This window comes from Mobula birostris, chromosome 15 (genome assembly GCF_030028105.1).
Source record: "Mobula birostris isolate sMobBir1 chromosome 15, sMobBir1.hap1, whole genome shotgun sequence".
NCBI lineage: Eukaryota > Metazoa > Chordata > Chondrichthyes > Myliobatiformes > Myliobatidae > Mobula > Mobula birostris.
Window position 1 is genome coordinate 49,317,568 of NC_092384.1, and position 14,947 is coordinate 49,332,514.

General features: G+C 40.8%; 1 protein-coding gene across 2 annotated transcripts; it reads left to right on the top strand.

The window, feature by feature from the left end:
• Window positions 1-199: 199 nt before the first annotated feature.
• On the top strand, window positions 200-14,033 carry nip7 (NIP7 nucleolar pre-rRNA processing protein). Of its 2 annotated transcripts, XM_072279745.1 has the most exons (5): window positions 200-308; window positions 663-749; window positions 10,687-10,825; window positions 11,319-11,459; window positions 13,196-14,033. In XM_072279745.1, the coding sequence occupies exons 1-5, from the start codon at window positions 241-243 to the stop codon at window positions 13,313-13,315; spliced, it is 555 nt and encodes a 184-aa protein (XP_072135846.1). In that variant the 5' UTR covers window positions 200-240; the 3' UTR covers window positions 13,316-14,033. The 2 variants fall into 2 exon arrangements, with proteins under 2 accessions (XP_072135846.1, XP_072135847.1); XM_072279746.1 differs by lacking the exon at window positions 663-749 and having other exon boundaries at window positions 207-308.
• Window positions 14,034-14,947: the final 914 nt, after the last annotated feature.

The following is a 14,947-nucleotide window of genomic DNA, read 5'->3' on the forward strand; positions in this document are numbered from 1 at the left end:
TTCATTAACACTTTCCGCCAATAATGTATCCTTTAAATTATTAAAATTCGCTTATTTTTTTTTATACAATTCGTTCTTGAGGGAGGTAAAATCCGAATTCAGTACCGTACCTACATTCACAACATTTTAAATTGAAAATGTAATTTTCTGGTTATTTCCCGAGGTTTGCAATGACGGGGCGCGGGCCGACTCGGTGTTGCCCCGAGTTACGAGCGGTTCCGGTTCCGGGGCGCCGGGCGCATGCTGTTGGAGATGCGGCCACTGACGGATGAGGAGACGCGGCTCCTGTTCGAGAAATTGGCCAAATAGTGAGTGGCTGTGGTCCGTCGGGAAGCGGGATCGACCGTGACAGGGGGTTTAGCGGTGTGAGGATGGGCTGGGGCTGCGTGAAGAGGAGCCGGCACTGATGAGGGGAGATTGGGGGGAGGGTGGCTTGTTGTATTCGGGTATATGTGCAAACAGTGAGTTTGCAATGGGAGGTGAGGAGGGAACACGGGGGGCTGGTGATGGGTTGGCGTTGGTTTTGGGAACGATGGTATCGGGAGGGTTATGGAATGAGTAGAGACAAACTGGGCTTGGGATGGAAAGTAAAACAATGTCTTCAATAGGTTCAGCTGTGGGCTGAGTTTAATGATTCACTTTAGAAATTTTGGCTTTTGTAGTATTGGAGAGAATATTAAACTGCTGGTTGATAGACCTGATGGAACGTATTGCTTCCGCTTACACAACAATCGTGTTTATTATGTAAGGTGAGTGCAATATGTATTTACTCCTATGTGTTTACAGACAGTTATACAGCACAGGAGCACATTCTTTAGCTCATATTCTTGTAAGTCTGCGGAGGGAATTGCAGGCAATTCCTCGTGGGTTTTACATGCCACTTTTAAAAAGTGAGCAGGACCCATTGAGACTTGTCTGCAGAGCAGAAGGTCACTGTGTAATTGGAGATAGTTCCTTGTGTGCTGTATTCACCAGTTTTAAAAAGCGAGCAGGACCTGTCAGGACTTGTCTGCGGAGTGGGAGTTTGTTTGGGTTATTAATAACTAAGCAAGGGCCGAAAAAAGACAAGGTTTAAGCAGAGTGGCCATTGTTGGAGTGGGCTAGTGTTAGAGTGGTCAGGCTTCAGCGAGGATAGGTGGAGGCTAAGGGTGCTGAGTCGTTTGGAATTATTTATTGTTCAGCTTAAGAGGTTAGAGTCAAAGATATAACAAGTATAGGAAAGATGGTAGTTAGGGCAGTGGAATGTTCCTCTTGTAAGATGTGTGATTGCAGGATATCTAATAGTCTTCCTGATGAGTACACCTGCAGGAAGTGAACCTAACTTAAGCTTCTGACTGACAAGGTCTAGAAACTCAGGACCATCCTGGAGGCTGAAAACCTCCTAGATGAAACTTTCACTGATGTGGCGGGTGACCACCAGGAGAGGTAAGGGAAGTGAGCAGGCAATGCAGGGTCCCCCTTTGGCCATTCCCCATAGCAACAAGTACATACCTTTGGATACCGCTGGGCTGGAGAGGGAGAATGACATATCAGGGTACATCAGCAGCAGCAGCCAGGCCGATGGCACTGTGGCCAGCTCTGGGGCTCAGTTGGGAAGTGTAAAGTCAGGTAGAGCAACAGTGATTGGAGACTTGATAGTTGGAGGCGGTGGGGGAGGGGGGAGGTTGGATATGAGATTCTAGGCCATAAAAGAGAGGCCAAGATGGTGTTTTGCCTCCCAGGTGCTAGGGTCCAGGATGTCTCAGAGCGGCTGCAGAATATTCTCAATTAGGAGGTTGTGCAGCCAGAGTTCGTGTTTTACATTGTGTAGAAAGGTGGGGGAGAGGTCCTGCACGGAGAGTATAAGGAGTCTGGAAAGAGGCTGAAGAGCAGGACGGTACAGGTGAATAAGTGACTGAGGAACTCGTGCAGGAGGCAGAGTTTCTGGTTTTTGGATAATTGGAACCTTTTTGGGACAGGTTGCATCTAAACTGGAGAGGAACCGATAGACTGGCTGGGAGGTTCACTTGTGCTACTCAGGAGGGTTTAAACTAGCTTAGCAGGAATGGGAACCAGAGCACCAGTTCAGAAAGTGGAGGGATGGAGAAGAAGGTAGGTGATGGGGGGGGGGGGGTGGCAGTAAAAACAGGCAGTGTAATAGATACGATGGGATGTATAGTTAGAAATGTGTATTTATTTCCATGCTACGAGTGGTATGGGTAAATGTGATGAACTTAGAGCATGGATCAGTACATGGAACTATGGTGTTGCGGTATTACAGAGATTTGGTTGAGAGAGGGACTGGAATGGGTGCTTGATGTCCCAGGATTTTGATGTTTTAGGAAAGATAGCGAATGAGGTAAAAGAGGGGGTGGAGTTGCACTACTAATCAGGGACAATATCACAGCGGCACTCGGGACATAATGGAGGGCTCGTCTACTGAGTCTGTATGGGTAGAACTCAGAAATAGGAAGGGTGCAATCACTGATGGGATTGTACTATAGACCCACCCCCACCCCCACCCCCAACAGCCACTGGGACATTAAGAAATAGATATGTAGGCAGATTAAGAAAAGGTGTAAAAACAGTAGGGTTTTTGTCATAGGAACTTTTACTTCTCAAATATAAACTTAGACCTGTTGAGTGCAGAAGGTTTATATGGGAGAGTATTAGATTGGAGCAGGGCAAATTACATGAGCATTAGGCGGGAACGGGAACAGCTGCTTTTGGGCAAGTCCACATCTGACATATGGAGGGTGTTTAAAGATCAACTGCATAGAGTACAGGGCAGGTATGTTCTGGTCAGAGAGAGGGACAAGGATGGCAAGGTAAAAGGACCTTGGATGTCGAGGGTAATGAATTTCATCAAGAAGGAAAAGGAAAAGTATGTTAAGTTTACTTGTTTAGAGGTATCGTGCGGAACTGGCTCGCTGAACTGCACCACCCAGTAATGCACTTATTTAGCACTAGCCTATTCACAGGAGGATTTACAATGACCAATCCACCTGCTAGATAGCAGGTGTTTGTACTGTGGGAGGAAAACAGTGCACCAGAAGAGACCCACATGTTCACGAAGAGAACATACAAACTCCTTGCAGGTGCTGCCTGAATTGAACTCCAAACTCCGGAGCACCCCGAGCGGTGATCAGTGCTCCCTTTACACAGCTGCGCGAACCAACCATTCCTCTGAGCGGGAACTTTCTATAGGGCCTGAAAACTGAGGGGCACTTTAAATGTTTTGTTTTGTAATATGCATACTGTGAACATTTTTTTAGATTATGAAGACACATAGTCCCTTTTTATTGTCATTTAGTAATGCATGCATTAAGAAATGATACATTATTTCCTCCAGTGTGATATCACAAAACACAGGACAAACCAAGACTGAAAAACTGACAAAATGACATAATTATACATATAGTTACAACAGTGCACAATACCATAACTTGATGAAGAAAGTCCGTGAGCACAGTAAAGTTCAGTTTCTCAAATGTCCCACATCTCATGCAGATGGGAGAGGGAAGAAAAACTCTTCCTGCCATGCCGACCACAATCCGACTCTGAGTCACCCGAAAACTTCGAGCTCTGATCAGCTCTCCGACACAGAGTACTGAGCGCCATCTCTGTCCGAGCAATTCGACCTCTTTCTCGGTCGCCAAAAGCAGGCAAGGCCGGGGATTTTGAGGCCTACCCTCTGAAAGATTCCCAACCACACAGTAACGACAGCAGCGGACGGGCGTTTCAGAAATTTCTCCAGATGTTCCTCTGTGATTTCACGTCCATTCTCCATCAAATCAGAATTGTCCACGGCCCTATTTAACAGATACAACATCATTTTTCACCGGAGAGCTCTGCACGCACGGCATGCTGCCATCTTCTCCTGCCGGAATTTAGAATGAAAATTGAAAAATCACACACTTTCGATTGTATTTATTAATTGAAGGATAGAATGAAATACAGGTTTCCTCCACTATCCGAAAGTAGAGTGTTCCTATGAAACCTTTCGTAAGCCGAAATGGCGTAAAGCGAAGAAGCAATTACCATTAATTTATATGGGAAAAATTTCTGAGCGTTCCCAGACCCAAAAAATAACCTACCAAATAGCACATAAAACCTAAAAAATCGGCACGTACACGCATGCACACACACCTGCCCGGACAAGGCTTCACGATCATGGTAGTCCTTCTCGGGGTAAACACAAGTTTAAAGCGGGCGCTTTTTTTCTATATAAAGTAGAAATAATGTATGTACAGTGTAGTTTCACTTACCAGAATGGGGAAGATTTAGCCAAAAAAGCGATTTGTAGAAAAAAAAAATCGGCACATACACACATGCGCACACATCTGCCCGTGCAAGGCTTCACGGTCATGGTAGTCCTTCTTGAGGTAAACACAAGTTTAAAGCGGGCACCTTTTTTCATAAAAGCGAAGTGGGGTAATGCGAACTTTCATAAAGCAGGAGACACCTGTACAGTACAACGAAAATCTTTAATGTTTCATAAACTTTTAAATTTATACGGTGTCGGCATTCAGCAGCCGGCTGGTTATTAAAAATGAGCTACTGACCTCAATTCGTTTGTTTATTGTTACAATTTGTAACAGTTTTAAAACTTAAAACATTGACAATGTAAATACGTTGAAGCTCTAAAATGTTTCAAAGCAAAGGTTGTGGTGTGTATATTGGAAAATTTATAGATCATATTGATTAAAAGTTAATTACAGGGTATTTCACAATTATTTTAACATATAAAATTCCAGCTGCACTACAGCAAAGTCTGTGTGCGGCTGCATATCTATGTAGCTTAGAGGGAACGGGCTGTAATAGTGTCCTACTAACTGCTACACTGCCACGGCGCCCAAATAGCCACAATAGGAAGCTGGAATCGAGCAGGGCCCATGAGGATTATAAAGTAGCCAGGAAAGGAATTAGGAAAGCCGTGAGGGGCTATGAAATATCCTTTGGTGAGTAAGATTAAAGAAAGTTCCAAGGCATTCTATACATCAAGAACAAGGGGATAACTAGGGGAGGATTTGCTTGGGTGCAGAGGATGCGGGTGAGGTCCTTAGTGAGTACTTTACATCAGTATTTACCAAGAAGGACGTAGAGGATAGGGAAGTCAGTGCTGAGCGCATTGATATGCTAGGGCATTGCTAGGTAAAGGAGGAGGCAGTGTTGGGTCATTTAACGAGCATTAAGGTGTGTAAGTCCCCAGAGCTTGATGGGATATACCCCAGGTTATTGAGAGGCAAGAGAAGAGATTGCTGGAGCCTTGACCAATAACTTTGTGTCCTTTCTAGCCACAGGCAAGGTCCTGTAGGGTTGGTGGGTAGCTCATGTTGTTCTATTATTCAGGAAGGGAACCAGGGATAATCCTGGAAAAAATGGACTGGTGAGTTCACGTCAGGTACAGAAAAGAATTCTTAGAGGCATTTGGAGAAAGTGGTCTAATTAGAGAGAGCCAACATGGCTTTGTACAAGGCAAGCCATGTCTTACTAACCTAATTGAGTTTTTTGTTGAGGTGACAAGAGTGTTTGATGAAGGCAGAGCTATGAATGTTGTCTATGTGGATTTTAGTAAGGCGTTTGATGAAGGCAGAGCTATGGATGTTGTCTACATGGATTTTAGTAAGGTGTTTGATGAAGGCAGAGCTATGGATGTTGTCTACATGGATTTTAGTAAGGTGTTTGATGAAGGCAGAGCTATGGATGTTGTCTAATGGATTTTAGTAAGGTGTTTGATGAAGGCAGAGCTATGGATGTTGTCTATGTGGATTTTAGTAAGGCGTTTGACAAGGTTCCTCATGGGAGGCTCATCCAGAAGATTAAGGTGCATGGGATCCATGGTGAATTGGCTTTTTTGGATTCTGAACTGGCTTGCCCATAGAGGACGGAGACTTGTTCTAGTTGGAGGTCTGTGATTAGTGGTGCTCTTTAGGATCTGTACTGGGACTTCTGCTGTTTGTGAGGTATAGAAATGATCTGGATGAAAAGTCAGATGGGTGGATTAGTAAGTTTGTAGATGATACAAATATTGGTGTTGTGGATAGCATACAAGACTGGCAAAAAATACAACAGTATATACTGTAGATCAGGGGTCCCCAACCTTTTTTGCACTGCGGACCGGTTTAATATTGACAATATTCTTGCGGACCGGCTGACCGGGGGTGGGGGGGGGGGTAGGGTTGCCAACGAACAAGAGTAGCAGTCAAATGCATTGTTTACCCAAAAGACTACAATGACCATGAAGCCTTGCGTGGGCACCAATGCGCGTCGTGACCTGCCGATTCCCCCCCCCCCCCCGCCCCAAGCAAATCCTTTTTGGTGATTCTGTTCCGGGGGGGTGTTAATCACTACTGGAATATAGGTGATAAGTGGGTAATACACCCAATTTTGTTTCTAAAATGGTTTATCTAACAAATTTAATATTAAACACACAGCGCATATTTTTCTTGCATGGATATAATAATAAGTGAATTATCAGGGGAGGACAGGGGAGCTTGAAGTGTTGAACGAACTTCCAGTAGAAGTGGCAGAAGCAAGTTCGATATGATCATTTAAAGAAAAATTGGATAGGTATATGGACAGGAAAGGAATGGAGGGTTATGTGCTGAGTGCAGGTCGGCGGGACTAGGTGAGAGTAGCATTCAGCAGGGACTAGAAGGGCCTGTTTCCGTGCTGTAATTGTTATATGGTTGTATAGGTCACTTATAAGCCAATAGCATCAAAACATTTTAAGTAATATTTGGATATTAAACGCACAGCACATATTTTCCCCGTATGAATATATAAAATCATTGCAACACACCAATATCGCTGAATCTGTGGGAGCCCTGGGCTTGTTTCCCTGCAACAACACCATCCTATCGAGGGGGTGATTGGAGACATCGATACTCGAAGGGGGTTCGCTATGTCCAGTCTATTCCGCAATTTAGTTTTCGTTGCATTCATTGCAGAAAACTTCACTTAGCAGAAAAATGTTGGAAATGAAAGCAACGTGTTCAGTGCTTTCCTGGCTATCTCAGGATATTTAGCCTTGACTTTGAACCAAAATGCCGACAGAGATGTTATGTCAAACATACTTTTCAGCCCGTCGTCATTTGCAAGCTCAAGGAGTTGATCGCCTTCCCACCCTGACACGGATGACGCGCAGGTCATGACCTCGCATGCGTAATGGCTGATCAGTGGCCGTGACAGGGAATGAGGAAAGGTGCGGCTGACCAAATCATATCGCTTCCTCACGGCCCGGTAGCACGTGCTCTGCGGCCTGGTGGTTGGGGACCGCTGCTGTAGATCATTTGCAGAAATGGCAGATGGAGTTTAACACAGCCAAATGTGAAGAGTTGCACTGGAGAAGGTCAAATGCAAGGAAACTACACTTTTGAGAGCAAGATCCTTAACAATGTTGATAAGCAGAGGGATCTTGGGGTCCAAATTCATAGCTCCCTGAAAGTGGTTAACAGGTTGTTAGGGTAGTTAAAAAGGCATATGGCATGCTTGCCTTTATTAATAGAGGCATTGAGCTCAAAATTGAGGAAATTATGTTGCAGCTTTATAAAACTAATTAGGCTGCATCTGGAATATTGTGTACAGTTCTGGTCTCCCCATTATAGAAAGAATGTTGAGGATTTGGAGAGATTGCAGAAGAGATTTACCAGAATGCTGCCTGGATTAGATATAAGAATGGATCGGACAAATTTGGGTTGTTTTCTCTGGAGCTTCAGAGGATGAGGGGAGATTTTTTCAGGTTTATAAGATTATGAGAGGCATAGACAGAGAAGACAGACTGTATCTTTTATCCCTAGTGTTCGGGTGTCTAATACCAGAGGGCATGCATTTAAAGTGAGAGGGTATAATTTCAAAGGAGGTGTGAGGGCAAGTTTTTTTTCCACAAGAGTAGTGGGCGCCTGGAATACACTGCCTACTGTGCTGGTAGAGGCAGAAACATTAGAGACTTCTAAGAGACATTTAAATAGGCACATGAATGTGAGAAAAATGGAAGGATATGGACATTGTATAGGCAGAAGAGATTAGTTAGGCTGAGCCGAAGGGCCTGTTCTTGAGTTGTACTGTTCTATGTTCTAAGCCTCCCCTACACTTTTATCTGTCTAAATGTCTTTTAAATGCCATAGTTGTACCTACCTCTATCATTTCCTCTGGTACCTTGTTCTATATATATGCCCCACCCTGTCTGTGAAAACATCTCTCCAGTGCTTTTTAAATTGTTCTCTGCTCACTTTAAATGTATGCTTATTAGCTTTGGATTTTCCTATCCTGAGGAAAAGTCGATGACTATTCACTTTATATATGCCTCTATAATTTTATAAACCTCCATAAGGTCATCCTTCAATGATCAAGGGATGAATATCCTGGCCTATCCATACTCTTCCTCTGACTAAAATCCTCCAGTCCTTGTAACAACCTCAAGGCTTTTTGCACCCTTTCCAGTTTATTGACATCCTTCCTAAATCAGGGTGACGGAATTGTGTGTAGTATTTCAAATGTAAATTTATCAGTGTCTTGCATAGCTATAGCATGATGTCCCATTTCCTGTTGTCAACATCTTCGCTGATGAAGACCAGCATTTCAAACAGCCTTTAATACCCCATTCATCTGTGTCACTGATTTCAAGGTATGATCTACCTGCACCCCTAGATCTCTTCTACAACAGTCATCAGGGCATTACCATATGACTCATCCAAATTGGTAGCACAAAATCATAAGAAATGGCAGACCCAGCGCCAATTCCTGCTTCACACCTAACCACAGGCCTCCAGTGGAAAAATACCTCTGTCACCACCCTTTACCGGCTCAATAGACTGTCTCCAGCCATTAGGCCAAATCTCATATCCAATTGGCTAGTCCACCTGGATCCCATGTGGTCTAACTTCTAAGCGATACTGTGTCAAAGGCTTTGCAAAAGTCTGTGTGACTGTTGGGAAAGCATGGAGGAGTAGAACAGAAAAGGAAAAGTTGTGAAAGATAACAGAGCTTAGGACTATGGGAAATCCAGTTTATCCTTTTGAGTTGGAGGTCATCTGTATTACTTCTGATTCGTTTTGGTTTCTGTGAGCAACTGAGTGTCTGTTCGAACTGGTTGGTCTGGTACAATAAATCATGAAGGCTGTAGAGGTATAAAAAGTGCAGAGGTGAAATTAATAAGGAAATCAGGACAAAGAGGATATATGCATAAATTTGAAAAAATAAAATCAAGGACCTTAAGGTGCTGTATAAAGTGGAAGAGAATCATGTGTTATGGATACAAGACATTAACAAAGTATTAATTGGAATTTAATCCCGAAAGGTTTGAAACATTTGAATAAGGCAAACGACAAGGGAATATATGATCAATAGAAGAGCACAGATATGGATAGAGGACAAGAGATCTTCCTAATCTTCTTATGTACCTGGTATGCGTGTGTGAGGGGAAGCAAAAAAGGGTAGATAAGGTGGTTAAGAAGATACTTGGGATATTTTTTGACACACAGAAAATAAGGACTGGAAAAACATATCAGAATTAGATTTATTATCAGTGACTTGGCGTGAAATTTGTAGTTTTATGGCAGCTGTACAATGCAAAAACAAAGTTACTATAAATTACAAAAATGGCTAATAACATAGTGCTCATGGTTTTGTGTAACAGTCAAAAATTTGATGGCAGAGGGAAAGAAGCTGTTTCTGAATCATTGAGTGTGGGTCTTCAATGTCCTGTACCTCCTCCCCCTTGCTGGTGGGGGTCCTTAGTTTTTAATGCTACCTCTTGAAGATGTCCTTGATAATGGGGAGTCTACAGCCCTTTGCAGTCCTGTGTATTGGAGCCTCCATACCAGGCTTAATGCCGCTAATCAGAGTGCTCTTCACTGTACATCTTTACAGATTTGTAAGAGACTTTTAGTGATGTAGCAAATCTCTTTGAACCCATAACTCATAATATAGGTTGAAGTTGAAATGCTTTTCATTGTCCTGAAACTGTAGACATGAGAATCTGGAGCAATAACCAATCTGATGCAGAATTTCAATCTGGAACACTTCCTTGTTCCATTCCTCCAGCAAACATTTGTTGCTTCATGTTGTTCCAGTTACCATCTTACAGAAAATATGTGATGGCCACAGAGATTTATGAGGATATTACCGACCTGATAAGGCTTACTTTCATATGAAACAGAATGATGGGAGATATAATCAAAATAGAATCCTTGATGGGTTGAATGAGATCATCTTAATTCGTCCATTGGTGAGGGTTGGGCAAAGGTACAAAGTAATTGGTAGGATTACAGATGGGAGAACCGTTTTGCATAAAGAATGACAGGCATCTGCAACTACTGTCTAAGAATATCATATTTCAAAATAAAGGAGTTGGTTAAGCATCTGAAAGTGCCATAACCTATGTAACATCAGGCCAAGAACTTAGAAATGGACTATTGCTTGGGCATAGCTGAATACAATTGGCCAAATGATTTTCTTCTTGCTGTGAGTTTTAATAACTTCAAGTTAAGCATAATAGAAGGAGGTGGAGAGAATGGTATGATGACTAAAGAATCCCAATGGGTTACAAGGGAACTCCTTGTAACAAATACTTCTGAAGAATGAGGTTGATATTTGTGAAAAAGTATCCACATAATTAAGAAAACTTCAATGAAGAAATAGCAGCAGCCGTATAAAATGATTTTTTTTTAGGATGTATCTGACAATGTGGCTTCTCTGTTGCAGTGAGAAAATTCTGAAATTGGCAACAAATATTTCTCGAGATAAACTTGTTTCACTTGGAAGCTGCTTTGGGAAATTCACCAAAACTTCAAAATTTCGTCTTCATATTACGGCACTTGATTATCTGGCTCCTTATGCTAAGGTAGGTTCTTGCACTGGATTGAAGCATCATTGCGCATAATGAGGGAAATTTGTGTTATTTTAATATGGAACAATGTCTTTATTAAATATTAGGATTGTTATTTGAAGATAAAGATTTGTGACCTTACTGGTATAGTCATAGAGAAGTACAGAACATAAGCTGCCCCTTCGGCCCATCTGGTCCATGCCAAACCATTTAAACTGCTACTCCCATCAACCTGCATCGGGACCATAACCCTCCGTATCCCCACCATCCATGTACCTATCCACACTTCTCTTAAACATTGAAATTGAGCTTGTGTGCACCACTTGTTCTACACTCTCATGACCCTCTGAGTGAAGAAGCCTCCGCTCATGTTCTCCTTAAACCTCACCTTTCACTCTTTCACATGATCACTGAATTGTGTTTATGGTTTTTTATAAGTGATACATTGAAGAACAGCATTCATCATTGTTCAGGTATTCAAAGTAATCATGCTTTTGTTTAATTTCAGTACAAAGTGTGGGTGAAACCTGGCTCAGAACAATCTTTCTTGTATGGAAATCATATATTGAAATCTGGTTTGGGTCGAATTACAGAAAATACAGCTCAGTACCAAGGTGTAGTGGTATACTCCATGGCTGATGTTCCATTGGTAAGAGAAAGGACTCCTTGGCTGTTAACTATTGAAATATAACAATACTCTATGCTAAGGGGAGGCTGTTCAATAAACATTGGTACCATAATAGCAACATTTACTCACAACAGATGCATTGACATTTATCAGCACTTTTGATTGAGCTGAGATGATAAATTTCTGTGGTATTTTTAAGGCACAAAATCAGAAGACTGCAGATTCTGGAATTCTAAAATGAAGTGGAAAAAATGCTGAAAATCCTTAAGTTTATTCAGCTTTCCATGATGGAGTGAACGTGGAGACATGATTTCAATGGTGGAAGAATCTCGGACCAGAGAGCACAGCGTCAGAATAGAAGGATGGTCCTTTAAAACAGAGATGGGAAGGAATTTCTTAAGCCAGAGATTGATAAATCTGGAATTCTTTGCCACATATGGCAGTGGAGGCTATGTCATTGGGTATATTTAAAGCAGAGATTGATAGGATCTTGATAAGGGTGTCAGAGATTTTGTGGAGAAGGCAGGTGAATGGGATTGAGAGGGAAAATACATCAGCAATGATCAAATGGTGGAGCAGACTCAATGGGCTAACAGGCCTAGTTCTACACCTGTGTTTTAGGGTATTACAAGCGTGTAACCGTGCATTTTGGTATATTCCTCAAATTCTTCTGTTTCTCTGTCAAACTTAGAATCTCTCTTTCCAAAAAATAAGGAATTTATTCTTCCTCTCAAAACTGGTTACTTGCATTTATCCACATTGAACTTTATTTAAATTTTCTGCCTGTTCTAAAAGTTTATTAATATGCCTCTGTCATTTATTACAAAGCCTTCTCAGTAATGACTGTAGATTTTCCCCCCAAAATTTGATATCATTGGCAAATTTAGAAATAGTGCTTTAGGTTTTAGAATTTAAATTATCTGTGTCAATTGTAAATAGCATTGCTTTCTGAGATTGATGTTGAAGATTTGTTATACGTTTTATTGTTAGATGTTATGTTCTCACTGTGTGGAAAGATTGCATAATGTTTCTATCAGCAGTGATAAGCTCTAGGTCTCATCCCGAAAACTAGTCATTATGTTAGTTATCGACCAAACCCCTGGCAGAGATCTTTATATAACAAATCATTAAATATTTGTAGCCACGTCTCTGCTGTTTCTTCCCTAGATTCTGAATTTGTGTGGGTGCATTTTAGCAAGACTGAGGGTTTTATTTATTTTATTTGTTAATATAATCCCTTTTGTACTTATTTTAAAGGTATTTATCTATTTGTTTTCACTTTCAGCCTTGTCTTTTTTTTCTCTACTATAAGTATCACCACAGTGCAATGCTATTCAACGTTATCGGCACTTACGTTTAATCTTTGTCCTCTGGCTTTCAATCATTGATAGTAATCAAGGTCTAATTCAATAGTTTGGATTTCTTAAAAAATCATATCTGGTATTTAAAGATGTTTAGTGTTCTTCCTTTCTCTTTTTAGTTTAGATAGAAATCCATGAACCAAAGTGGCTAATACAGCACTTTTACAGTAACTTCTGTAACATGGAAAATTTTTATCAGTATTCATTTCATATGGAGCAGCAATGGTAGTCAAAGTGAATCTGTTGAATCACATTAAAGTTAATACCTGCTAAATGAAATGAGTCTGAAAAAGGTTCCTTCAGTGTTGATTGCATAATTCAATTTGCTTGATAAACTATGTTGAAGTTCATTTCCAGTTTCACATTCTGTAAACTGTTCTTTATTTGTTTCTAAAGGGTTTTGGAGTTGCTGCAAAATCAACTCAGGAGTGTCGGAAAGTAGACCCAATGGCAATCGTTGTGTTTCATCAAGCTGATATTGGTGAATATATTCGACATGAAGATACTTTGACATAAATTCACCAAAAAAAACTATTAATATTGAACTAAGCTTATGAATAGACCTCTGTTTTTCTTCTAGTGTTCTCTGAAGAAAATGTAAGATATGAATTTCTGAACAATATCAACTTGCAAGAGTATTGCAAGTTATATTTTGTAAGTCTAAGTTATATTTTGTAAGTCTAGCAAGTTGTTCTTCAGAACTGTTTAAAGGTTGTTAACAGGTATACAAGTATTATTGGAAATTAAAACTTTTTAGATTTTTTTTGTTTGGCTTTAAACTGTTCCTTGCGTCCTAAAATCATCTTTCAGGTAATGTTGGTTTAAATTATCATCTATTATAGTTGGAAAGCACCAGAGTCCTAATTTGATTACATATTTTATTATACATAAAGGATCATTGTTCTCATCACTGTGATTGAAACGTTAAATGAATGAAGATTTTGTGATCGGAACTGATTTTTAGATCTTACTTTTACAATAAATATTAGCTGGAGCTTGACAGGTGGAAGAAAATCCAGTTAAGAAGGTGAACTAAATTTCCCTTTCTATTGAGTTTCACTGAACACCAAAATATTAAATGTCATCGATAATCAACTCTGTCCCGGTGTATTGTGAAACTATCCTGTTATTGCTGTCCTTGTCTGGTTTGCTCTGACAATGCAGAATGCACAAAAAATGCCAATATCACACTGACATTTACATACTGAGAATAATAAAGGTATTAATGAACGTTGATTTTTACTGTAAATTTCTATTTTTGAAGTAAGAACCATATTATACCTTTCAGATCCTGTTCCAATAATGTTGTTAGTACTCCCACACAGCAAAAGTTGACATTGTAGGAGGGTCTGGGGTTTCTTGTCAGACGTACAGAACAGCAGCTGGTTTGGGTATTTTGCACTCTAACTGGAATTTGTGCTGAATGTTGATAGGGGAATGAGGGATCCAGTGAGAAGTGCAGCAAACTAGGCCAGTGCATCACGTCAGTTTGAAGCAGCACCTGAAAGGCATTATGCAATCTCTTCTATGACTTAAGAAATGTCTATCAGTAAAGGGAAGGAGGATAGAACAGAAGCTGTAGAGGGAGTATAGTTGGAGAGAGCTGTTGAGATGTCAGACATCAACCCTTTCATCCAAGAATCAATCTAGTGAACTTTTGCTGTACAGCCTCCATACAATAATAAGAGGGAGCATGGTTGTAAATCCTGGTTAAGGAAATTAATTGCAGCTTTGAGAACATGGAATATTCAGCCTAAAACAAGGTCCTACATCCCAGGATGTCTGCGGCAAACATGATGCCAAATTAAACTAAATCCCTTCTGCCTGCACATGCTCCATATCCATCTAGCCTTGCACATTCATCTAAAAGCTTTTCAAACACTACTATCATATCTCTTCTACCACTATCTGGAGATCCAGGTACCTATAATCTGTGTTTAAAAAATATGCCCTGCACATCTCCCTTAAACTTTCTCCCTCTCACATTAAATGTATGTCTTCTAGTATTTGGCATTTCTACACAGGGAAAAAGATTCTGACTGTGTGCTTCTCCTAACTTTTATCAAGTCTCCCCTCAGCTTCCAACACAGAGAGGAAAAAAAAAACAAATGTGTCCCAACTTCCCCTTATACATCATATCATCTAATC